This window comes from Dromaius novaehollandiae, chromosome 15 (genome assembly GCF_036370855.1).
Source record: "Dromaius novaehollandiae isolate bDroNov1 chromosome 15, bDroNov1.hap1, whole genome shotgun sequence".
Classification (NCBI taxonomy): Eukaryota; Metazoa; Chordata; class Aves; order Casuariiformes; family Dromaiidae; genus Dromaius; species Dromaius novaehollandiae.
The window spans coordinates 5,334,746-5,361,181 of record NC_088112.1 but is presented as its reverse complement, the minus strand read 5'-3'; the positions used below and the strand labels follow the sequence as shown (position 1 = coordinate 5,361,181).

The 26,436-nt window shown below is 36.1% G+C and overlaps 1 protein-coding gene across 1 annotated transcript in view; it reads left to right on the top strand.

Moving 5' to 3' along the window:
* The window catches only part of DOCK2 (dedicator of cytokinesis 2), a 226,577-nt gene that overhangs the window by 25,978 nt on the left and 174,163 nt on the right, over positions 1 to 26,436 (top strand). Inside the window, exons 11-25 of the mRNA XM_026098443.2 lie at positions 129 to 204; positions 2,099 to 2,175; positions 2,515 to 2,640; positions 3,480 to 3,604; positions 6,375 to 6,473; positions 7,985 to 8,057; positions 8,132 to 8,235; positions 10,616 to 10,799; positions 10,904 to 11,001; positions 15,154 to 15,243; positions 15,485 to 15,585; positions 18,901 to 19,035; positions 19,934 to 20,042; positions 24,882 to 24,952; positions 25,635 to 25,741. Coding sequence (XP_025954228.1) covers positions 129 to 204; positions 2,099 to 2,175; positions 2,515 to 2,640; positions 3,480 to 3,604; positions 6,375 to 6,473; positions 7,985 to 8,057; positions 8,132 to 8,235; positions 10,616 to 10,799; positions 10,904 to 11,001; positions 15,154 to 15,243; positions 15,485 to 15,585; positions 18,901 to 19,035; positions 19,934 to 20,042; positions 24,882 to 24,952; positions 25,635 to 25,741 — 1,575 coding nt within the window. The remainder of the gene's footprint in view (positions 1 to 128; positions 205 to 2,098; positions 2,176 to 2,514; positions 2,641 to 3,479; positions 3,605 to 6,374; positions 6,474 to 7,984; positions 8,058 to 8,131; positions 8,236 to 10,615; positions 10,800 to 10,903; positions 11,002 to 15,153; positions 15,244 to 15,484; positions 15,586 to 18,900; positions 19,036 to 19,933; positions 20,043 to 24,881; positions 24,953 to 25,634; positions 25,742 to 26,436) is intronic.

Below are 26,436 nucleotides of genomic sequence, written 5' to 3'. Positions count from 1 at the left end.
ATAAACTCTTCAAAATGTGCCTCAAGGTAACTACACAAGAATATATAATATTCTACCTAATACATGAATAAGAAGAGATTTTTAATGCCATTATATGTTTTGATGATTTTTTTCTTTCACTTTTCTAGTTATGGATATTACAGATATCATAAAAGGAAAAGCTGAATGTGATGAAGAAAAGCAGCATTTCATTCCCTTTCACCCGTAAGATGGTCATAAATACCTTAATGTTACACTTACACAAAGATATTTCTACCTGAAGAAAAATATCTCTGTGGGTGCAATGATCTGCGAAATGTTTTATGGTGAAAAAAATACCCCTCTTGCTTTTGATATTTTTGAAGTGATATGTAAATCAGCACTACTGCAATTTAAAGTGCATTTAAGACTTGACAAGGCTTTCATAGCATGTCAAATAAAGGTGTATTCCTATGAATGTCTTCCTTCAGCCATCTGGTACCATGTTCTATTTTACAAAAACCAAGCAAGTTAAGAAACATCTATACATTTGAAACAATAAGCTTCCCAAATATGGGTAACTAGTAATTGATATGTGTTTGATTTTTGTTATGAATTTGAGAAAAATCTGAGTAAAACTGTATTTGAGTTAAAGTATTTGAATTGCCACACATTATTAACCATCTTCAAAAGCAATGCCAGACCAGCTGTCTCAAAATGAGATACCCATAAATCAAATGGATAGGTATCAGTACCTGCTGGAAACATCTTTTAAGTGGCATTCTACATAACACTGCTTTTATATTCTATGGAGAAAAAATTTTGAGAGTAAATCGTTTTGTCGAACTTTGGGTCCGCTTTGCTTGTTTACCATTTGATCTTACTTGCTTGCAACATGAGAATTTGTTCAGAAGTTGAACAGTAGTTGAAAAGAATTCAAAGTTCGTTTGTTTGGCTGTTCATTAGGAAACTGGATTGGGCAGATGTGTTGCTGAATATATTCAGGTTCTGCATTCCTACAAAATGAAAGGCTTTGGTAGCGTGGTCAGTCTCATGGAATGAGTCTCCTGAGTTGTCACTTCCATCTTTTCTTCCCTTCAGTCTGCACATAGGCTTAACATGAATGGTCTCTCACTTCAACATTGTGTCCTTGTTTCGGCAACTCATAGGGCAATAGATTATGAAATTAAAGAACATATCCTAACTGCTTAGGTAGTCACAGGGTAAGGTCAGTATTTTAATCTGAGTCAGGAGTGTGTCTTCTAAGGTAACCTGATTATCCTGAGCTGCAGTGCTTTGATGCAACACAGAGCAGTCTTAGAGAATATGAACTGGATTTCTTTTGCATCCAGTCCAAGAATGCAGGCAATGCATGAATGCAGCTGCTAAAGGGCGACCAGAGCCACTCTGAAGTAAAACTCCCCATGTGCTGTAGCATGGATATTGGCTCCTCAGCACCCACGGTTTCATGCCACAGAGCTGCTCTTATGGCACCCCAATTCTTGCTGATGCAAACAATGCCTTGTTGAATTTTGATATTTCAATTAGTGTATAAGGTGTGGTGTGGGTGGGTTTTGAGTTTGAGTTTTATGCTACTACTTAGATGGGGCCTATGATTCTTGGGTGTTTTCAAAACCTTTTTTGCTAGATTTTGACAAGAACAGAAAGGATGCCTCTGGAGTTCTTATTTTTCATGTTTTTTTCCCACAAGTCCTGATCCTCATCTGTCCTATCTCTGTGGAGCCTAAATCACTGAATTGTAGTAAAAATAATTTTTCTTTGTAACTGAAAGTATATGGGTCTATTTAATTTTCTGCTGAATAAGTGTGACTATCTAAAACTGTTGGCCATGTTGAAGTAGCCAAGTTCAGTCATTGTAGAAATGTACTATAAAGGTTACATCTGAAGGCATTTTCAGTTGCTCTTAATATGCATAATAATCTCTGAAATAGAAGGAACTCTGGCAATGTTGTCTAATTGCAAGTAAAAATTGTATTTTAAGGGTGACTTTTTTAAGTGCCTGGTGATGGAATGTATTATAAAATCAAAGAGAACTAAAGCTGAGTCATGTGTGTTCTGAATGGTGTTTGAGATAGTTAGCGCCTAATTTCTAGCAGACATTGTTTTCTTTCTCCTGCAGGGTAGTGGCAGAGAGTGACTTTTTACATAGTCTCCTAAGCAAAGTGACAGCATCAAAAGGAGACAGTGGTGGACAAGGTAAAGTAGACTATTTTTGTAGAGTAAAGTAACAAGGCATTTTAGTGGAACTTCATTTCATATTGTTTACATTTTAGAGTACAGCTTTTATATTTTGGCCATAGCATCACCATGGAGATAGGTGAACTGTGCAGCTGAAAGTGATACATCATGAGACTATGGCAGAGTGTGGGAGGCTATTTAAATTAGTAACTATAGTTTTGGATTATATAGCCTTTTCTCCAGTTAAGGGAAGTGAATTGTCATCACAGTTTTGGTGGAGGGGAAAGAGAGGCTAGTCATCTGAAGAGAGGTTTTTTTCCTTAACATAAATGTGTTTAATTTTTTTCCTCTTACTAGGTCTCTGGGTAACTGTGAAAATGCTTGTTGGGGATGTGATTCAAACTAGGAAGGACTATCCACACCTTGTAGATAGAACCACAGTTGTTGCTAGAAAGCTGGGATTTCCTGAAATAATCATGCCAGGTAGGATGTGATTTTTATTTTTTTTCTGTAATAGAACTAGTTTTTTGTCATTCTCTGGGTTAATGAGCATCAACTGCAAGCTTAATTAGCGATTTCTGTAATGGGTAACTCAGAGGTTGTTTAGAATTCACTCTTTATGATAAATAGCATTCCAATATTAGAGAAATACATAAGAATGAAATCCTTGGAAAGTATTATACAGTACTTAAACAGGAAAAAAAAAAATCAAAAGTGAGGGATAATCCAAGTTCTCTGCACATAGCTTTCTTGCCTACAATGTAAATTACAGTGGACTCTTCCTTGAATCTTAAATTAATCTTATTTTTATTGCAAGTTATTACTTTCCTTTAATAATAATAATAAATATATTAGTTCACAATCTCTAATTGGCAAATATTTTATCATAAATTCAAAAAAAGTCACGGTCTGCAGTCCTCATTTAAATTAAAAGTATCAGGATCTGAATTAAAGGGGTTTGCTTAATGTCATCTTAATTTCCTCACAAGAGAGAATTAAAACACGAAGTTCCCTCCGCAAAGAGCGTACGTTCGGGTAGAACTCGATAACGGCATGCTGACATGGCCTCCCCAGCAGGTGTCAGTGCAGGACGAGAGTTAGTTAAAGCTGCTCTCAGGAAACCCATGCGGTTGCTTTCACTTCACGCTGTACTCTCTTCTCTGCTTAGAACAGCAGAGCTGAAAATTTAGGTTCAGATGGAGAATATGACCGTTTAATTTTAGTATGTTTCGTTGCAGAAAAACAAGTGCTCTTGTGAAGTTCAGCTGACCCTATCCTCTCAGTGTTTTCACTGACTTATAACCTTTTTATTTCTCTTGTAGGAGACATAAGAAATGACATTTATATTACATTGCTGTCTGGAGATTTTGACAAATACAATAAAACAACTCAGAGAAATGTAGAAGTGATAATGTGTGTTTGTGATGAAGAAGGAAAAATGATACCAGTAAGTTAAGTTTTGTTTTTTTTCTAAATAATGGACATGCAAATCTAAAATATATTGTAAAAGTAAGCCTTAAACATGTCCTACATTTTCATACAATACCACTGGACAATAACTGGCAGTCTTCACTTGTGTTCTTTTTACTGATGTATTTTATGATGTTTAAAGTGACATATCTATTCAAGCCCTATGACTGTCTTGCCCAGAAAGCGTAAAACTGACGGAATGGAGGAATAACATTGAATGACCTGTTTTAGCTTTGACTGGTGAACGAACAGATAAAATGCTGCTTCTGACAATTGCTACAGTTTTACCCTGGTTTTTATTGTGGAAATTCCTGGAGGAATGCTAACAATGCATTAACGTGTTAGAAGTACCATCTCCTTTACATAACTAACTGCTGGCTTCGGCCAGAAAGGCAGATTTTGTGCCTTGAATGAAAGAAGTGCATGGTAGATTGCTAAGTTGGTGGCAGTAGAAGGATGTGGACACTGCACTTATGCAACTTAAATGTTTACAGTGTTTTTGTGCTTGTCGTCTTCTGTTTTGAGGAGCTTTTGTCTCTTCCCTAAGGCTTTTTAACACCTGCCCAGTGCTCAGGGGGATTTTTGGCCTTTCCTTTTAGAGCTGGTTTCTGAAGCTGTACTGTGATCACGAGGGTGAAATCATAATAGCACTTCTTGTGATAAAATAAACATGGAGAAAGTCATTATGGTTCATGACTTGCTGAAATGGCTGTGTGTTTATGAAATTACAATTAAATGCTTGACCTAAAATGTAGCTTTGAATGAAGAAAATCCTAAACTGACAGTGTCCAGGGTCCATGCAACAAAATGTAACCCTGATGGTGAAATATTACTTACCGCTATGAAAACAGTTAACCACATGACTTGCATGTATAGGAGAACTCTGTTGTGAAACAGATTTCAGTCACAGACTATATTACATTGTTGTCACAGATAATGTACTTAAAATATATTTGCCCAGGCATTCTTTAGTGAAATTAACCTATCATAATGCATTAAAATGTCACTTCTTTTAAACTTTTCATTCCGGTATTATGTATGTCTAGTCCTGCATATGCATCTGTTCTCCAAATATTAGGAAAAAACAGATTTGTCCCTCTGACCAAAATATGTGTTCATGTGCGCTTTTTGTAGTAATATACCTTTAGACATTTTTAAGCAACAGTTTTCACAACATTTAGATGCTGCTGAATGCTGATAACAAAAGTGGTTTTCCCCATTAGCTCACAGAAGATCAATGATTACTAATAAATTTTCAAACCCTCAAATTTATACGAAGTTCAGTGCTTCTAATTATTGCATTATCTATGAACCAAATAAGTCTGTGAAACTTAGTGTTCATTACCAGGGAACTTGTTGGCTCTAAGTAAATGCCGCAGAACCCGTTTAAACTTACTTCTGACTCATGCAAAAACCTCAGAGAGCTTCCTTTGGGTAGCTGGACATACCTTGCCATGGTGAGGCATTTCATGAGCGGAGAGTACACTTTGAATCTTCTTTCTGGCTAACATCTGTGGCAGCAAGCATGCAATACCCGGGAGGTGTCCTTGTGTTTCAAGCAGACTTCTTCCAAGTTTCACTGGATTTTTAGCAGGAAACAGCTCCTCCTTTGCAGTAGTCAGCATAGCCAATGTAAGGTTAGCTTCATCTGTGCCTTCGGTAGAGAACTTAGTATCTTTGCTGGTTTCACGTACTGAAGCTGCAGGGAGTTTCACCACTGATGCCTGGCGAGGTGTCGTGATGGTACTTTCTCTATTAGCAGCGCTGGGGATTAACTGTTGTGTAGATCCGACCCTCAGCTGCCCTCGGCAAAGGAGGGCAGAAGTCGCTCGAGTATCTTCGCAGGTTGACGCAACTAAGCTCCTCTCTCACAAGAAATTTTGGCCAACTTGATCACAACTGAAGTTAGCTCTGTACTGTAGTTCAGATTCTCATTAAAACATAGTAATGTATGGTGTGGAGTGTGACCAGATGAGAAACAAATTGCTAAAATTGGTAAGATCAATTGGCAATTACAATATGAAGAAAAAAACATTTCAAGTGTTTGCCAAGTCCTTCTTGAATGGGCTGTTGTGAGAAATGTGAAAAAGGAGATACAGAAGTGAAATAAAAACTAGACTACAATCTAAATTTTGGAGAAAAAAAGGGGGAGAGGAGGCCCACTAAAACTGCATCCGCTATGTTGTCATTTGGAAATCGCCTTCCTCGTGTATGGCCAAATAATTGTCAGAGTATTTGAGGAGAAAGGGAGTGCTCCACGAAAGAATGACCTCTATCATTATTACTTTGCGTGTTGATTACTGAAGTTCCTTAGTTACTCTGAAAACAGGAATCAAACCTTTGCCTTCCATCACTAGTTCCTCCGCACCCTCCGTGTGAAACAGTGATTACAGAGCGCGGCCGCCGCCTCCAGCACGCTTTGGTGCGAGCGCGCCTGAGAAGCGGAGCTGCCTGGCCTGGCGCGGCCCCGCCTGCCCGCTGCGAGGGTGTGAAGTGCTGCGGGGGCGCAGGCTGCGGCTGCGGGTGGGCAGGCGGTGGGGTGGGCGAGCAGGCTGGTGCTGGGAGCCCTAACGGCTTCGTCGTGAGGCGGCGTGTGGCGCTGAGGCGAGGCTACTGCCCGCTGCTGTGGGACGGTTCCTAGGTGGGAGGTTTCTGTTTATGGCCGCTGTTATTTTTAGCTCAAGTGATGGAAACCCACAGAAACTAGTGAGGCAGTAAGCACGATTTATTTTTCTTCTTTTTGCAAGAACGCTGTTTGTTTGGGAGCGGGAGACAAGCCTGTGAGTGAGTATAGATCCGTTCTCTACTACCAGGTCAAGCAGCCACGTTGGATGGAAACGTTAAAGGTACAGCACAGGCAGTTTGCACTTGCCTTTTTCTGCTTATTTGTTGGTGTCTCACTAAAAACAAACAAAAACCCCCTGCCCCCCCCCCCCCCAAGTTGATGCTGTGCAACTTTAAGGAGGGGGGGGGGGAAAAAGCTTTGATCCCAAATACAACTAGAAGTATGGTTCCCTGGTCATACATCAGCTGCTAGGGATACGCGATTACCGAAGCTGAAAATTTGGCCTAGCAAATGATGTTAAGATTTTGTGTAGGAAAACAAATGAGATCATCTTAGATAACCTTGTGCCCTAATGCGCCTCATCAAAAATGTAGTATTGTGTTTGTTCTACCGCTGTAAAATAGTGGTGATACAAGCTTCAATGGCATGAAAAAAATCTAAAAAAAAATACATTTTTAGAAATAACTGTCTTGGATTTCTTTAGAGGGACACGAATAATTGCATAATCTATCTTTAACGTCAGTTTGGAAAATCCCTAGGAGCTGCCAAAAGGTGTTCGTATAAAGCATGTCCCATGTTCACTAATAAGCATGATTGTTTGAGCGACGTTACAAAGATGATACTGCTGCGTACGATAAGCCTGCAGTTACGCTATGGTGTGTGGCTGGGATGGAGCAGGAGAGGACAACGAAGGGTCGTTTGCAGCAGAAATTGTGTTGCTTTAAAAATGCTGACCAGCCCCATGGTTTGCGTAACATACTTGCTTCTTTTTAAATTTTGAGTATAGTTCAGACTTTTACCCAGAATCATTAACAGTAGTTCTTTTTGAAAAGCGTAGGCAATGCAAAGGAGTGTTGTGCAATAAGAACTGTATAGGGAAGTCACATGAATGAACACAAAGGAGTGTGTTCATTCACAGGTGTTTAAAGTTTTAGAACTTGATAACATAAAAACTATATATATATATAGTTATATATATATATATATATATATATATATTTTTTTTTTTTCTTACACAATTGGAGGGTTCTTCTTGCGTATCTATTATAAGTAAGTATGCTACTTTAAGAAAAAGCAACCATGGTTCCTTGGGATTCTGCTCAAGGTTTTGAAACTGAATTAATTTGGTCCTGAAAATAGACTTAATTTATATTGCTAAAGTTTTCTTACGAATTGTATAAGCAAATTAAAAAAAAAAAAAAAAAGTCAAGTTATCTGTGTAAAATATGGAAGATTCATAACACTGAGGTATTGCATAATATGGTTAACATGGTAAGGAATAACACTGCAGTGTGTTTATCTTTGAGTGTACAAGCACATTTGCCTTAATTTACTGGGTTTAGTGCTTCATTTCTTTGGTGCTAGACTTTAAACAAAGCTTAACAGATTATTTCGTATCTTCTACCTCTTCTGTTACTGTGACTAGGCTCAATAGTTTTACATGGTCTACAAAAGGCATTGTGGGGCCAGCAGAAATGGCAAATATTTATTTGAAAAAAGCTTAAAATAGAATGGGTGGAGTCACCTTGTTCTTTACATAACTTTATTCATTATTTTCTGATTTTATAAAAGGTAGCAGTCCCAATTGAAGACATGCAAAGGATACATCTGCGCTTCATGTTCAGACACAGGTCATCTCAAGAGTGTAAGTAGGGAATTTTTACTTTAGTGCATTTTAATTGGTTGATAGTCAACTGAAAGTATTATTTTGCTTTGCAGCTAAAGATAAAGGAGAAAAGAATTTTGCAATGGCCTACATAAGGCTAATGAAAGAAGATGGAACAACTCTTCAAGATGGCATCCATGATTTGTTAGTCTTAAAGGTATTGATTGGATTAACCTTTTTGATCAGCCTTTCCTTTTTCCCTTTCATGAGAGACCTTTTTTGAGAGACTGTGTGATGTTTAATTGTAGTGTTCACTTTTCTCGTGCTAGTTACATTTTATTGTTTCATCAAAGACAAATATTAAATCTTTCATTTGAAAAAAGTTTGATGTTTCTTTCACGATTACTAAATATTACTGCAAATTTTAATCATAGATAGATGTATCAAAGAACAATGAGAAACAATTGCTCTTCTTGCTATTTTTCATGTAGCTAAAATGCTTTTGGCCTTTCCTAGTATCGAGGAAGTCACAGCAAAACTCAGTATGTGGATGTAGATCATCATTCAGGTGACAAGAAGGAAAAGTGAATAATCAAGGAATGTGAGATCTTAGATAATTTGTTGTTTGAGACTGCTTTTACTGTGTAGTTACTTACATAAAAAAACATCTTCAGAAGTTTCATGGATTTGATTTTGAACAGGAAGAATATTATTCTTGGCCAGCCTTGGGCAGAGATAAGTTGTTTTTTCTTTTTTTTTTTTTTTTACTTTGTGAATCAAAGCAGGGAGCAGAAGTTCTTAAGCTTTTTTTTTTTTTTTCTTTTTCTTTTTCTTTCTTGCAGGTTATTCAGTAGTGAGAACTTTGAAATCACTGGCAATATACTAGAACAGTTACTTATTTTAGCTGTTTCTTAGAATTTCTTAGTGTTCCTAATAAACTAGTTTGATGTTACATTAATAGCAAGTGGGATGCATACAAGTATGTTAAACTGAGAGTTGAACAGAGATTAATGGCAGTGTATGGTTATTTGTCTGCTCTTCACTGATACTAAAGCTGATAAGTATATATACCAGAAGGACATACAATGATCACGTTGTATGACTTGTTAATGTTGCAAAAATCCATCAAATACATTCCTGTATCAACCCTGTAATTTTTGATTAAGTGACAGCATATATGAAAGAAATGCTAAACTGAGTTGACCTATTTTATCTTTGGGAGAAATGGACAGATTTTCTGACATATGTTTGCCTATTCTAGAATTAAATACAGCAATTGCAAGCTGTAAATGTTTTTAAACAGTTGTGCATCTGGCCCCTCAGAATAAGTCGATTAAAAATTGCAAGGTTTAAAATGTATGCATTATTTTCACTACTTTCTGGCACTCGCTCTTTTTGAGAGACTTTTGGATGTAATTTTCAGGTCTTTTCCTCCTGTCTAATTAACTTGTCTCAGAAAAGGGAAGTCAAGATTCTCTTCTAATTCCAGAAATTCTAAATGGTGAAATTTAGTAATACTGTCTGTTTTGCTTTGTCTTGCCTTTTGTCTGTCTAGATCTCTCTATAGTCAATTTTTGGACCTTTCTTCTTGTTTGATAGGAAATGGAAACTGGACTTGTGCATTCATGGAAGTACATACAAACAAAATCATCAGAAAATCATTCTAGATGGACTTTTTCGCAACTCCTTGTTCAGGCATAATTGTAGTCTTAGGAGTATGATGTTATGCTTGACTGAATCAGATCTGTCATGTTGTGATGACTGTAAGTGACAGAGCTCATCAACTCATTGGGAACATTTTCTAGACTAGTTTTGTAAAGAAAAACTGGAAACAAAGTTAGGAATGCTGTTTTGGTTTTTATTTGTCTAAAAACTCTCTCTGTCCACAGCATTAGTCAGAATTTCATACATACCAAAACTCTATTGTGAGTTGTGGCATGCGACTTGATGAAATCAGGAAAAAAATAGGTATTTGGTTTGTTTAGTACTGTTCATCCTGTTGAAAAGCATAAATTCCATGATCTCTTTGTCTGTGGCTTGTAGAGTCACTTCTTCACTACAGTGTATTTTTTAGCTTAAAGTATAATCTCATGTCCTGAAATTTTTACTGAAGATCCAGGTATTGAGTTAAAATGGATGTATTGAAACAGAGCTGCTATTCTTTCCCTATTAGTCCCTTTTTCTATTCTTAAATTGTGTGCAGACGTAACTGTATCATGTGTATTGTGTTTACAGTCTTCATGGTGATGCTCGTTACTTTTGTGTGTACATTAGCTATTGACATTTTAATGAGAGGTTCTGTTCTGTTCTGCCAGTGTTGTCACCTGTCCTAATTCCTCATGACACCTTAAAACACATACCTTTATATTTTCAATGTTTTATTTTCCTGCATGCCCATTGCAGCCTGTCTTGCTGACAAGCGTTGATTCTTGGTTTAGCTGCACTAGCCATACTGGGACTTTCATATTCCGTATCATTGAATGCATGCATTTAATTCCATAGAAACAGTTTTTTTGCTCACTTTTGTAGTGTGTCTTTTATAATGCATTTATATTCAGTGTTGTAAAATATGTAATAAATGGCATGTTGTTTTTCAGGGTGACAGTAAAAAAATGGAGGATGCCAGTGCTTATTTGACATTACCTTCTACACGTCAACACACAGAAAGTAAAGGAGCAACCATAGGCAGGAACTCAAGTATTGTAGGGGGGCTCTCAGTAAGCTCACGAGATGCGTTTTATATTTCAACTCTCGTTTGTTCTACAAAGTTAACTCAAAATGGTATGTATTTTTTAAACAGGTTGAAGTTTTAGAAGAATAGTTTTTCACAAACGATAAATCTCATATTTAAAATTCTAATATCAGTCTATCTGTTTTTTTATTAGTGGGCTTACTAGGTCTCTTGAAGTGGCGCATGAAGCCAGAGCTGCTACAGGAGAACCTGGAAAAATTGAAAATTGTGGATGGAGAGGAAGTTGTGAAGGTAAATGATCTTTTGCTGTTGGAAGTTTGCAGAGAGCAGGCAACAATGTGAAACTATTCTTTTCTGGATGCTTTTAACAGCTTTTTGCTTTTCTTTTGGCATACAAAAATGCTTTATTCACCACATGTTTGTGTTTATCTGTGTGTGGGTATATGTATTTACATATGCACAGCCAAACATAAAATAATGCTGGTAAAGACAGACAAGTATATGAGCTTGGTGCTGATCATGAAGTTAATGGAGCAAGAACACCACTGTTTCTCTAGAACTTTCTCCTTTTCCTTGGCTAAAACTGGCCAACTGTACTTTAGGAATAGGTTTTCCATTCTGTTTGTTTCTTCAGAATTCAGTTTTGTTTATGCATTGTCAGGTAGATTGAACTTCATATGGGAGTGCTTTGCTGCTTTGTGCTGTGAAGTATGCTGAATAAATAATTTGGAAGATACTTTTCTGAGTAAGACTGTGCTCCTATTTAAGGTAGATTCTCTATTTTGATGCAAAAAGAAAAGGAAACAATCTTCAAGATGATCAAAGGTTTAAGCTGATAGGTTTGGAGGAGTGTTTTGCTCTCAAGTCTGAAATGAGGAAACAATAAGTAAATGGTACCTGCTGTTAGATTTAATCAAACTTAGTAAAAGTATGTCCTTGAATATCTATTTTTAGTTACCACTAAAATCTGCGTTAACTTAATATCTTGGCCTTAAATCTTAGGTCTTTTGTTCACTCAGTGCTATGGTGAAGTACTCTGTGTTAGACATCTGCCATGTGTCAACGCTTGATTTATTTTAGGAAATTTTCCCTGAAAGGTTTGAGATGGAGAGTGTTGTGTTCTGTATATTAAGGCATCTAACTTGCAATATTGTAGTCTTTGGCCAAAGTAACAGTATGTATTGGCCAATTTTAATGGTTGTTGCTCATGCTTACATGCTTATCTTTTAAATTACCTAATTACTTCCCTTGTTTTTTCTGAAAGATTCATCTGATTTCTATTTTTATTTGTAATCAGTCACCTATTTTAGTGCTTACTAAGGTAAATATGTGCAAGGAGGTATTTATAGAGGGCTAGATGATGCTCTTCACTTGAAAGGTGGCATGGTTTTTATAGACAAGATTTGATGAGAAAGGCATTCTTTACACTTCCTTGGCCACTATACCAGTACAAGATACTGCTGTTCAGCAGATGTAAAATTACATTGGCACTCATCTGTGGTAGTACGCAATGAACTGAGAACTGCGTAACAATGCTTCAGCGTGGTCCCTGAAGTCTGTCTTTCTACTGAGGAAGCTGCTATATCTTAAGCTTGATGTACCATATCCGTGATTCTTCATACTCTGTTTTTTTATTTTGGTGTCAGTAGAATGTCATATTTTATCATCTCAAAATGGAAGACAAAGCAAGTGTTTACCTCACTGAAGCTCCAACAAATGATCATTGTTCAGAGAATCCTTTTGTAATTTTTTTTTAGATTGTTTACTAAGTTTGACTTAAGGTAGTGATGCTGGTTTTCTTCTTCAGAAGCCTTCAGTGCTGTTGGTTTTTCATCCTTCTCCTGAAAACATGGATGCTTTTTAGTCATACAAGAAGTATTCATGGCTAAGCTCCATGGTAATGCATATCCCAACTGTTGGGATATTTACACTATGAGATAAGACCTAAGAATAGCACATAATTTGGTATTGTAAGACAGTAAAGCAATAAAGCCAAACTTCAGTTCTTGAAACATACTGCATCTTGAGGTGACTTCACTCTGGCTTTAGATTCCCCCCTCCACCTTTCTTTACTAATGTAGAGAATAGAAAGTGAGTTGATGTTTGGGTTTTACGTTCTAGTATACCATTTGCATCTTTTTCAGTACAAATGCAGTGTTGGAGAAGAGTGCCTATGCACACTGATGGCTGAAAGCTTTGAGAGCAAGAAAGATTAAAAATTAATGGTTCTGGGGATTGCCAGCAGAAACTGGAAACATTTGAGTTGCGTTGTTACTGAGCTTCAGGTTGCAATTAAAGCATGACTGTGATTGTACAGACTGTTATCGGAAATGAGGAAAACAATTGTTGTGAATCACTTGATGCTATGTTCCTGAAAAAGAGCTTTTTTTACTTCACTGCAGTATATTATCCAGCAGTCTTTTTTTCATCTAGGGCATACTACTGTGAGACTTTAGTGATCTCATCTGTTCATCATTTGTCTTCATAAGGCTTCTTAGAATATTACCTTGTGATACTGAGCAGCCCTTTCAGAATGGCATGTTTTTGGTTTCTTTCTGTCAGGCTGTTTATGGTCTGACAAACTAAATCTATCAAACATTAAGCTGTTCTTGTAGCATGCTACCTAGTACATTTCTGAGCATTTAAACGGTATATCTAAGCTGTCCTGTGGGAATTCATGGCTGCTGTTCTTTGTTGGAGAGGGTGCATACCAGAATCCTAATGAAAGGGGAAAACAAATAGAACATGGACAGGAGCAGAATTCCCTACAACTTGTGAACAAGTTTCACTTTAGTAACAAGAACCCTGTTGACAGCAATATTAAAAATTGTAGGAATAAAATGTAAATTGAGGTAGTGGTATTTATATAGATTTTGAAAATGCCCAGAACTGAGTAAACCAGTATTTTTCCAAAGGCTGTATTTCTGTTGAAGAATAGTAACAGTATGAGTGAAGCCCATTTCATAGTGGTTCCGATTCTTTCTACAGATTATAAAATGTATTTGAAAAATATATATGTAATTTTATTTAGATCAGCTTCAGTTTCTCTCTGCACTCATATTCCAAATTGTTATTAACCTTCATTGCCAATCCCAGCACCCAAGAAAAGCCTTTTGTCTCACTTGTTAATGACAGTTTGCAAAAGACATGATCCAAGTTCTTTGTTAGAGAGGGAGCACAAAAGCAAGCATCTGGACAGGATTCTTGATAGTGTTAGCCTTTTGCAGAGTTTTCTACCTGTTTCTGCCAAACATCTCTGGTATTGGCTACTGTCAGACAGGCTGCTGAGGTTAGCTAGAAGTCTGGTCAAATCTGCTTGTTATCACTGGTAATTAATTTTTTTGGATTCTTGCTACTTTCTATTGTTTTATGTGACCGGAAACTTTGTGCAGTGAATGCAGAATTCAGTACCAAGAGTATTATTTGGAGACATTGTTGCTTTGGCCAGATGCTCAGCTATATATTACAGGTAAAATGTAATTTCGAGCTTGTCATGCACAGGCAATTTTATTAAAAAAAAAAAAGAAAAAAGAAAAAAAGAAAAAAAGAAAAGTAGAATATGAGGGCGAAAAATAGTAAAATATTGTCCACAGTGTTGGTTAAGGGCATATTTGCTCCGCTGTTTGCTTTTGTCTATCTGATATAACATAAACAATTCTTCTCCCATTCTTTATGCTTCTTAACATTAAATAAATGTAGATTAAAAAAAAAACTTCAAAATGTATGGTGTATCCATTGGAATGCTATGTTAATTTAATGTGTATAATATATATAAAAATTTATTAATATTCTGGAAAATGGCAGACTCCAGCCTTCACATTAAGAGTCTATTATATTTGTGTTACTCTTTAAATATAAGCAGTAGATGCCACTCTTGAAAAAGAGGAGGAAGGAGAATCTACAAAAAGGAATTTTGAACCAAACAAAGATTTGGTTGCTAAGTCAATGCGAACCTTTTCTTTGCTTCAGAGTGGGCTTTGCATCAGACCGCAGAAGTATTAAGTGTGCTTTTAATCATCACCTGAGGGTGAAAATAGTAGCTACTAAGCTGTATCATTAAGGAACAAGGAATTTTGTTTTAGATAGCTATCTGTAATATTATAGAATATTTTTAGCTTAATTCCATAAGCTTTGAGCTAACCATGTATTACTGATTGCTTATGTGGCTGAGGATTTAGATTCTTAAATTAAAGAAACTAGAAACTAAATCCTCTGAAGTGCATTCTGAATTTAGGTGAGGATTGAGATTTTTAAAATTAAAGAAACTAGGATCTAAATCTGCTGAAGTCCATTCTGAATTTAAGTGATATTTCACTAAAGGCTTCTAAAATTCCTTAAGCTTAAGGGTGAAAAAAATTTTCCTCTCTGGAAACTGAGTTGTGTGGCTTTCAAACTGAATTGATTGCTAATTTGTCATTTCATGTTATTGTTGGTATTGTGTAGTTTCTCCAAGACACGCTGGATGCCCTGTTTAACATCATGATGGAACACTCCCATAGTAATGAGTATGACATCCTTGTCTTTGATGCACTGGTAAGAATTAGCACTGAAAAGATTAAGATGTCTAAGTAAAGAAATGAATGCAGGTGAGCCATCAGATTGTTTATATCAAAGAATTAGTGTTACAATCTCTACATAATAGATGGAATATTACTATTTGACTGAAAAGCAAATTAAAAAAAAAACCTCTTAAATATTGTTTTATCATAAATTCGTGAGGAGAGTAACATTGTTTACCTCATGATAAATGCTAATCAGGTCCATCTCTGTTTAGATATATATAATAGGACTCATTGCAGACCGCAAGTTTCAACATTTCAACACTGTTTTGGAAGCGTATATCCAACAGCATTTTAGTGCAACTTTGGCATACAAGTAAGTTTCATTTTCATTAAAAGAGAAAGTAAATCCTGTTTTGGGTTTTCTGATGTAAATGATGATGGCTGTTGTTTTGGTGCTGTTGTTCATCTGGAAACAGACCTACCTGTGAGAAACAGATATGATTATGAGTAGAATTAATTGGCAAAAATAGTAATTAATTTGTGGTTAATTGATCATCTTTGACAATCATTTTTTATTTTCTGGATTTCACTGTGCCTGAGCACTTCACCTGTATCCTATTGAATTTGTTGGAAGGTAGTTTGGTGTAAGGCCTCTTCTTTTACATTCCTGATCTTAAATGCTCTAAGTGGGGACTGAAGAATATCCTTAGCACTTTTTTATAGGCTTTTCCATATTCTTTTACAGCAAACAAACTCACTGCAAAAATCTGTTTGGAAACTGTCAGATCTTTTCCTATGCACCTAGAAAGGTTTCACTATTCAGTACTGTGAACGGCAATCTTCAGGTTTATTACGTGGTCAGGCCAATTGGGAAGCAGAATCTGGGGAAGGTTTTGTTTTTTGGAGTTTCCAGATGTGCCCAAAGGGAAAGGCATGGGTATATAGAAAAGAACAAAAGTTGTACAGATGTGGTATACAGTAAAATTAATCTTGGATCCCTCCTTTATTCTAAACAAGATTTTTCACAGATGATCAAAGGATAAAATTGCTTTGAATTGTGAAGAAAAATAGTAATTATTGCTTATCTGAGGAAAGTGCTGACAGTATTCACTTGTATTCAGTATTCATAGATAACGTTTTTTTCATCAACCTGCCAGTTTTGATGAGTTGGCAGATTGAAACAAAACTTCTAATCTGGGATTTGAAAAGCAGATGGAAAACCTTAGCTAAAGGTACAGAGTAGCTGAGGATATTTTGTAGTGTCCTATGCTAAGTATACAGTAATTCCTATTCAACAGGAAACATCTCCCAGATCTTGTATTAGAACATAAGTTTGCTAGAGTTGAAAAGGAGTACGCAACCAATTCTCTGTCATATTCCATGAGAGTCGAGGTCAGCATTATCGAGTTCAGAAAGTTTAAGCACAAACTAGATGTTCTTCAGTCCTTCTTCACTCTGCATGTTATTAGCATATGTAATTTATGGCATTGCGGAAGGACAGAAGGTTGGGTACAGAACCCCTCCAGACAGCCTGATTTGCTTAAAATATTTTTAAGACTTACCTGACTGGCAGTTTCAAATTGTTTAATCAAAACATCAGAGGCAAAATGATGTTTATGGTTATGTTCCCAGAGTCTTGAGTTTTCTTGGCATCATTGGCTCCATGCATATCATGGAATATGCCCTGGGTTTCAAGAACTGATGTTTTATGAAGTAACTGTACATGGTCTTATTCACCGTTAGGAAGGAGACACTGTGTCTCAGGCATATTATGAATGCTTTTACCTTTTCAAAAGACAATGCTACCCTTTCATTTAAACATTTTACTGTCCTTAGATTTGTGGAAAAGATGAATCAAGTGCAGAACACTGCTTTTATCTCTTTGGTATTGTTGGCTGTGGGAGCTGAAGTTTCCCAAAGCTGGAAAGTGGAAGAGGAGCTTCTTTGAGCTTCATGCATTTGTTTTTCAACAGCATGGATGTGATAGTTCTTATACGAGTATTTGATATTAGGTATTATCAGCAAAGGACTGGTCATCCTCATATCAGATTTTCTTCACCAATTTTTTGTGTCCAGTAGGTGTCTCCAAGTCAAACAACACAGTATTTATTGTAGAGTTCACACCATGGGAGATTTGAAAGGACAGTAAAAAGCTTAGGGTGTAAGGTGTGACAATTTGTAGCATATGGAAATATCCTGCAAATTTAGCAGCAGATTGACTTAGGTCATTGCGTAGTAGAGGGAAAGGAGGCTTTTTCTGATGCTGGCAATGATGCATTGCTAGTTATCCTTGCTCTCAGTGTAATGTGCAGAGATTTCTCATAGCCTGTAGTTAAAACTGAGTGCTGAACCCCCTTATCAGGTGCCACTGACAAGGCTAATTGAGTCTGTCATTCAACTGAGGAAGGATGATTTGTTGAAAGTCATTCCTAATAGCTGTTTTGACTCCATTAGATGATACAGTATTTTAGCCAAACTGTGAGGTCTTCATTCAGTTTCTGTGTTGTCATCCATTTGCCCCTAGCTTTTATAGACTTCAGAGAGGATTTAACATTCAGTTAATTGAGGGCCCTTGAGTGGACTGATACTGCATAAAAATTAGTGGGCAATATTTTTTCTGACTTAGTACAAAGGTGCAATTTCAGAGAACCAATACAAAGGAGTAATCAGAAATACAACATTGATGTAGCTTATGAGGATGAGTGGCCAAAACCCTGCTAGTTCGATCCTGAAATTTGAGTTAGGCTGGTGCAGAGGACACAGCTATATATATTCTGTGCAGTAGTTAGCAGTGTTTGGAACTATTATTTCCATGGGGGTATGTCCCAAATGTCATACTTATCACTCAGTAATGTTTCATTAGTCCCATTGATGAACTGTTAAACTTCATCAACAAGTAAATGCTAGTTTTGTTTTTTAAGCTAGGGCATGGTAAATTCCCATTCTGGTAACAATGTAAGAAAAAAGAAGTTCAGCTCTTGGTTGCTATATTAAGATAAAGATTACATCATTAATATCTATTTCATCATTTAAGATGGAAACTATAACTATATAAATGGAGGGAACCTGTAAGCTTAGTTTGGAGTTATTTTAGTCAAAAGTAACTTCTGTTTTCCCTCTTTTTCTCTTTGCATTTTATTATTGTGAGCAGGTTAGGTATTAGTTTAGCAAAAACTGTCTTGGTATACAAAGCAGGGAAGTAATAATGTACATACCTTAGGCAGATATTGTAGTCTGCCAGAAGGTTGTACCACTTGCCTTCAGTTAATTTAGAGCATATCATAGTGTTTAATCACCGGATTGCTGCTTTGTGTACTCGAGGCGGTAGTAACCTCGAGTTACGTTTTGTATTATCTTGTGCATGTATGTTACAAACTTTTGTAAGAGCAATGTTGACCGTTTGGTGAAGCCTCTGAATAAGCCGCTGAAAGAGCTTCCAGGATTGTGTGAATTACGCTGCTGTTTTGAGATACCAGCTTGTTTAGTGGCTTGTACAATTAAGAATTTTCTCTTTATTTGTTATACTGATAGAATGTGTGTAACGAACACAAAAATAAATGCAATATGTTTTTCTCTTCTGCTTGATTAAGCATAAAGATTTATTTAGTGTGGCCAAACTAGTTAGAGAAATAAATAAAAATGAAAAAAAAGGATATTTTTAAATTAATTTTTTTTTTTTTTACTTCAGGAAATTAATGACTGTTCTGAAGACTTACTTGGATATCTCTAGCCGAGGGGAGCAATGCGAACCAATCCTAAGAACTCTGAAAGCTCTGGAATATGTTTTCAAGTTCATTGTTAGGTCAAGGACATTATTTTCACAGTAAGTGCTCATTTGACTAGCAATGCAATATCATGAATAGCAGTAGACTTGTGGAATAAAAAAAAATTAATTCCAGAACAGAACTCTATTTTTCATTTTTACAAATCTAACATAAAAACTTATATCTGATGATGCATCTGGCCTAAAATACAGACATTACTGAGATAAGTCTTTCAGGAGGGAATCATAAAAATCTGCTTTCTGATTTAGAGCGTAAGTTGTAGAAATCTATTTAGTAATAGTGACCAATTTCAAAAGGTGATCGTTACTTGCATCAGCTGGCTTGGCCCAAGATCGGTGAATGGCCTAATGTTCTGACAAATAGCTTGAAGCTGAATGTTTGTCCTGGAGATCATTGTGTTCAAGAGTTCAGGCTATGTATGGCACAGTAAAATCTTAAATAATTGTTGTCCAACTGAATTTAGAGTTTCAGACCTTCTTATTTATGGGGAAGACTAAAAGGACTAGTTATGTAGAGCTCAGCCAAACATACAGGACATATGTTTAAAAGTGGTATTCAGGTATAGGAAAGAGAGATGTATCTGAGAATAGCTCAGTTAAAAGGCAAAAAAGTGTATCGCTAAATGCCTATTTTGCATGCAAGTCACTGGAAGTGAAATGTCTTTTTTTCTTTTTTCTTTTTTTTTTAATTTTTGAAACTTCAAATCTGGAAAGTTTTATTATTTAGAGGGTTTTTCAAGAAAATGGAAAATTTTTGTGTTGTGTCAAGTTGAAGACTCCACTCAATAGACTGAGTAACATATATCCCTTGGGTGAGGTATCTGCATAATATTGGTTCAACTTTTAAGATATTTTCTTAATGAATATTGGATTTGGTATGCTCAGAACTATGATACTTTCTGATTCTGAAACTATAACGCAATGCATCTCTCAACAGGCTATATGAAGGCAAAGAACAAACAGAGTTTGAGGAATCTATGAGGAGACTCTTTGAATCTATCAACAACCTGATGAAAAGTCAGCATAAAACAGCCATTTTGTTGCAGGTTGGTGTGCTTGGAAACAACATTATATTTTTTTCTTGTTTTGTGGGGTTTTTTTGAAATTGAGGGGAAGACGCTCTGAGATAATATATCCTTTGCTACTCTCTTACATTTGTCCTTTATTGGAAGACCGGGTAAGTAGGTGAACACAGCTAACATGGATGCAAGAATTTTTCAAGGAATCTGAGGAACTGAAGACTCTGGTGGGAGTTGAATATTCAATTCTTGAGTTTCTTCAGCTAATGCTAAACAGGAATTCTACCACTTTAGTTTGAAAAGTAAACTTTGTAGTATCAGCCTTTTGAAGATACGTTACTTAACTGAAAAGGCTGACTACAGTCAAGGTTTTCCATTTATTCCAATGTTAGCCATTCTCTTATTTTGGAATCTGATACTATTCTAAGAAAAACAGAAAAGGAGGAGCTATTAAGACCATTAATAGCAAATAATTGATAGGTCATTCTGTTTCCAAGTAGAAAATTACCAAGGCTGAATGTGCCCTTAAAGTAGAAAGCAGAGGATTTTACTGGACAGCCATAATATTAATGCTTCATGTATTTTTTTTACTGTGAACTCTCTGTATGATTGGGATTTTTCTCTTGTTACGTTGTGATTCTTTTTTGCTTTAAGATCAGTAGAAGTGGGAGCCATGAGAAACTTCCTGCCATATCTGAGTAAATGTTTAGGTGACTGATCTTGGATGCGTTGCAAGGAATGATGCACATACCTGCAAAGGAACTAAAAACATAAGTGGCTACTTTAATGGCAAAATACTATGACTGCAGTAATATTCTAAATGCATTTGAAAGTAATTCAGGTATTCTCTGTGGCTATTTAACAGTTGTGTAGAGAGCTTGCTGGAAATAGTTTATATATTTGAAAAACATTGCATCAGAAGCAGGGAAGTTTTTGGATAAAACATAGTCTTTGCTATAAAGTAATAATGAAAGAGTTTGTATAATAATGCTTGTTCTTGTGTTACTTGCACTGTATTAATATGTTAATTATCTACCAAATAGATTTTGGAGACTTTTATGGTCTGCAAGAGAGACATGTCATGTCATTAGCTGCCTGCTTGTCTTAATCTCAAAATGGTCAGGTGGGATTGTGCGTTTGTGTTTCCTCTAATGATTAGGGTAGTTTCTTCAGCTCCTTGGAGAGTGAGAAGAGGTAGTCATAGAAACAATTTTGCTTGCTTAACCATTGCTGAGATATGTTAAATGGGTTTGAAAGCTGCAGCATTGACTCTGAACCAGCTATTTAAAATTGGTCATATTGTAACACTAATGGCAATATGACTGTGTGTGCTAATGGGTATGTAGATTGTTTCTTATGATTTCTGTATTTCATGCTAGTTCTTAATATCACACTTGTTTTTAAAAGTAGTACTCTATAATTTTACTAAAATTACTGCAGAATAGCAGACTTTTGAAAGTATAACTGAACATCTTATCTCAGAGGGATTGAAAAACAACATAAGTCTGTGTTAATTGTAATGAGCATGATGAAATAGTGATGCTTTGAGACTATTTTGTATTTCAAGTGCTCAGCTTATGCATTTGCCATGCATATTCGTAAAATTTTTGTGTCTAAACTAATCCTTGTGTAATAATTGAAAAGATTTTCCTATTGTGTGAAACCAAGATGCAGAACCTCAGGAAGAACAAATTCTATTAGTTTGTTAGATGTTGTCCAGCTGAGAATCAGCGACTTCTTGACTGCACACAGTTCGTCTATTAAAACATATATGGTTCTGTTGTGTATTTGTATATCAGTTGGGATTTCTCTGCTGAAAATGGCCTAAACTTGGATATAATTTCTGGTTTGGTCTCCTTTGAGTGTTGCTTGCCCTTTTTTCAGTCAGGACAGGGATGAAAGTAGTACGAGAAATTATAGCTGACCTATTTTAAAAGGATAGCAGGTATATATAGTATGACTTCTTTTCCTGTTTATTCTATTGTACAGAAATCTAGAACAGCATGGCTTTGCATGAGATGGAACAAGTTGATGTCGCCATCCTATAGAATATCTGCATTACTTTCCAGTTCTTGTTTTATGATCTGGTTACAGCTCTTGGTAGAGCTTCTGCCATTGGGAGAATCAGTCTTGTGAGCTGCAAATTCCTAGCAATTCTCTAGGTTTCTTGTGTATGTTCGCACAGGACAAAGACTCGGGTCTTTTGTCCATGTCCCAGTTGTAAAACTTCTATTCTTTTTTTACTTCATGTCAATCTCATGATTCAGGAATGCTTTTGGGACTATCCCTCCAAAACTCTCCTTGAGTTTCTTTTCCAGGAGAGAAGCATTTAGCTTCATGATTGAAATAAGAGTTGTATTGAGTCTTATGGAAATGACAGGGGAATTTCTTGTGACACATATGTGTTGATTAGTGAGACATATCTTTAGCCCAGTCATGTTAAAATTGACTTTTGCTTTTTCTTCATATTACCCATGAAACCACTTTCCACCTGTGATTTCTGAAACCTAGTGTGAGAGATGGAAGCTGCTTTTATAGTATTACTATGAAAACACATCACCTTGAAACCTGAAATATTTTTGTTTAAAAGCAGCTCTAGACCTATGTCTAGGCAAAAGTATTCAGGAACTTACCTAGAGCTTTCTGTAGTAACTTCTTGAATTAGTGGCTTACTGTAGTAGGCTTAACTAAACCATTTATTTTACCTTGTTGCAATTTAAATGATTAAGAATTGTGTTCAGTTGTTTTCCCCATTTACAGTGGTTTGAGGCTTTTTAGGATCTGTAGCAGTAGTTCATAATTAAAAAGCACATTTGCTTGCAGTTAGTTAATTCAGTCTGTTCAGTTTAAATATCTATGGACTTCAGGGTCTAGCGGAAAAATGCTTCTGTTTTTGCTTTTTTTAAGATTTGTTTTGGTTTTATGATTTGCCAGTGTAAAGCTGAGTGTGTGATCTATTCTGTGTTGTTATAGTTCATACAAACAAATGACATAAAGCAAGAGTTGCTCCTGATTGCGAGGCAAGCAATAAACTCTACTGTTCTGGGTGAAAAGAAAATATGTAATTTCAGCATTCATGTGCTGAATCAATCTGTAATACCTAGAATAAAAGAGAGTAAGCCTCTATGAAACCCATATTTTTGAGATTTGCTCCAATTCCTTTTAGGAGACCGGTGTAAATTACAGGTGGTACAGGCCTAATACATAAAGTAGAGCTGTATCAGTAATGGAAGACTTTGTGTTATCATAACAGGTCTCTGCAGAATATTAGTGGAATTTTACATCCTCAAATTGCATAATGAAATAAAACTGTTATTACCTTTGTAATTCTCATAATCTGGACCAAGAAGAGGTTAGTCAAACTATAACTTTATGCCCTTTTTCTTTTTGCTAAGGTTGAATTCATAGCAGCATGAAAAAGCAATTGCTGTAATTATTGGAAAGCTTTTTCTTAAGTTAGTTAATCTCTGCTGCCATCATGAACTATAGCTTTTGCCAAAGATTTTTGCACAATAACATAAAATTGATACTATGGCGAGATTTTGAGATAGGCACAAATGCATATGGCAAGAAGACATTCTGGTTTTCACTTGAAATAAGGGTGGGGAAGATATCTGATCTGTTCTAGAGAAGTAACTATCCGTAGTTGATGTTCTTCTTGAAAATGAATGATTGCACTGCATCCAGGTGCAGATTTGAATTCCTCAAATGGTTTCTATGAAAAAAGCCTACTGTACATGATATTGAAACAGGTGGTGGTGAAGAAATAAGACTGATGTCCTGTTCTGCATCTGTATTGATATGGCCAGGTTCTCCTGTTTGATAGATCATGTAGAACTTAAACAGAAATATTTTTAAATCCATGATGTGTATTTTTAACTTGAATTCATTACTGCTTTTGGCCAAGAAGTATGACATATCCTTTTGGCTGTGTGAAGTATTTAAGAAATACATTCTTGTTAGTGAAAAGATATAATTACAGGCCATCTTGTCAACATAAAAATCCTTGTAGGAAGTTCTTAATATCCAGAAGATAAGAAAAATGCAGATAATGGCCCAGTGGATGTTTAACATGTTAAACATTTCTGTGTTTTACTCTAGGCTTTTTCACTATGTATGTTTTCAAAAGCTATTATAGAGGCTACATGCTTTGAATCTACAAAGGAACTTTACGGACCCTGAGTAGTGCAAGTTAATGTCTTCAGGGATGTTTGCCTTAAATGTTGATGATAATTTTGAGCTTGAAGATTACCTGCTTGAGTTTTCTTCTCTGTGTGAGAATAGTAATGTGCGTCTTTTTCATTAGTCTTGTCATCTTTTAGTGTTCTCTTATTCCATTAGACTGTCAAAATACATTCAAGAAATGGATGGGGTAAGATTTATCTTCAGGCAGTTCAGCTGCAGAGGACTGGCTATGGAGATGACACTTTCTCCAGAAAGTGCATCTTGTGGAGTAGATACGTGGCAGTTATTGCTTCTGCCTACTGCATGGCACATTTCTGGGACAGAATTGATGCACAGGATATCCAAGAGCTCCTACTTCGATCAATGCTTTATGCTTTTGCATGATAAAGACATTCTTACTCTGTGCCAGTTTTGAAGCCCTTTTCTGGTCTACAGAGAGAATATGAACCACTTCATGCCATTGTATTTAAGTTCTTCTGCATATCCTCAGCATAGGAGCCCTTCTGTGACAAGGACTCTATGATGAAATTTGTTAAAGTGTAAACTTTGAATCTGAAGGAAGAAGTTCAAGTTTACCATGGCTTGGTTTGTGCACATGTCAATGGTGTGCTCTGTATTATGTATGTATGCTGCATATAAAGAGAAAGCTACAATATTTACACCGTTTATTTATCAATTCAGGTTGCTGCCTTGAAGTACATACCATCAGTTCTTCATGATGTCGAAACTGTCTTTGATGCCAAGCTTCTGAGGTAAGCTGCTTTTGAACACTTAGGTGTATCAGGTGGTGTTTCCAATGCCATGCAGATTCTCACCCAGAATAAATTATTTTTGATCAGTTTAAGTCGATAGAGCTATGCCAGTTTACACTAATCAAGACAGTGATGGAATTCAGAGCATGTGTTTTTAACAGGGAGTTCTTACTGATCTTACTTGTATAATGATAGTATTTAGTATTGAGGCTCAATCCTTATACATTAACTCAGTGACTGGAATTAGCAAGTGGAGCAGTGTATCATTTTTTTCCCCCCTCGAGTAAACACTATTCCAGGATGCCAAATTTGTTTTTAATGGTTTGAAATAAGTATCTTAATTTAGTTATAAGTAAGTAGAAGTATAAAGTATAAATCTTAATTTACTTATCAGATGAAGATAAGCTTAATGGTCCCCCACATACTATTTTGGTATTGTATGGAAGAAATGGGAAGTAATAAAAATTTGCAAATATGGGCCAAAATCTGGTGCATTTTCTTCTTGCTTGTCTTTGAAGATATCTTTCAAATGTGCTATTGATCTCTTGTCAGTGTGACACAGGAAATAAATCTAAATCTTAAATATTTATATGTATATATTCCTTTGCTCTTGCTATTTTTCGTATTAACATACGATGAATTAATGTGTATTCTATTTGTGCCTTTTTTCCTATATATGCAGCCAACTACTATATGAATTTTACACTTGCATTCCACCAGTGAAACTACAGAAGCAAAAAGTGCAGTCCATGAAGGAAATAGTACGCAGCAACCTTTTTAAAAAACAAGGTAAATATAAAATGTCTTTCGAATTTAAATTAAATAGGTGTGAAAATGTTGATCGACTTTGATGTAATTCATGTTTGAAACTGAGTAGACCTAAGTTTGAGAGAGAGTGAATTTTGGAAGTCCTGCTTCTGAAGAAGATTGACCACTTTCTGCAAAATGACTAGTGCAAAATGACAAAAGCATGGTTGCTAGACTAGAACCAAGAATAGCTGAGTCCCAGAGAAGCAGTTTTGTGTGTAGTTCCTATGATACAGTACTTCGATAGATGGATCTGTATGTGTCCTTTCAATCCATTTGTAAGCTGTATAGTGAAATAGTGTTATGGAAATTAGGCTTGTCAGCCACCATAACAGGGCCTGACCCTAGGTTCCTGCAGAAAAAGTTCAGAGCCAAATCAAAGCAAATTAAATAATTAAATTTTAATCATGCGCATGCCGTAATTACAGCTCGAGCTGAGTGCCTCTGAAGAGAGACCCCAACAAAAAAAATCCCTGGGCAATTACAGTTTTCTCAATTTCAGTCCCCCCCCCCCCCCCCCCCCCCACACACACACACAGTAGTTAGACCAATAGTAATTTTTTAGGTCTGGGGTCTCCTGCTCCTCATTGTATCTCATCGTTGTTCCTGGGTAAACTGTTTTTCCCTTATCTTTATTCTTGCAGTCTCTGCTGACAGTTGTACCTTCATTTCTTGTT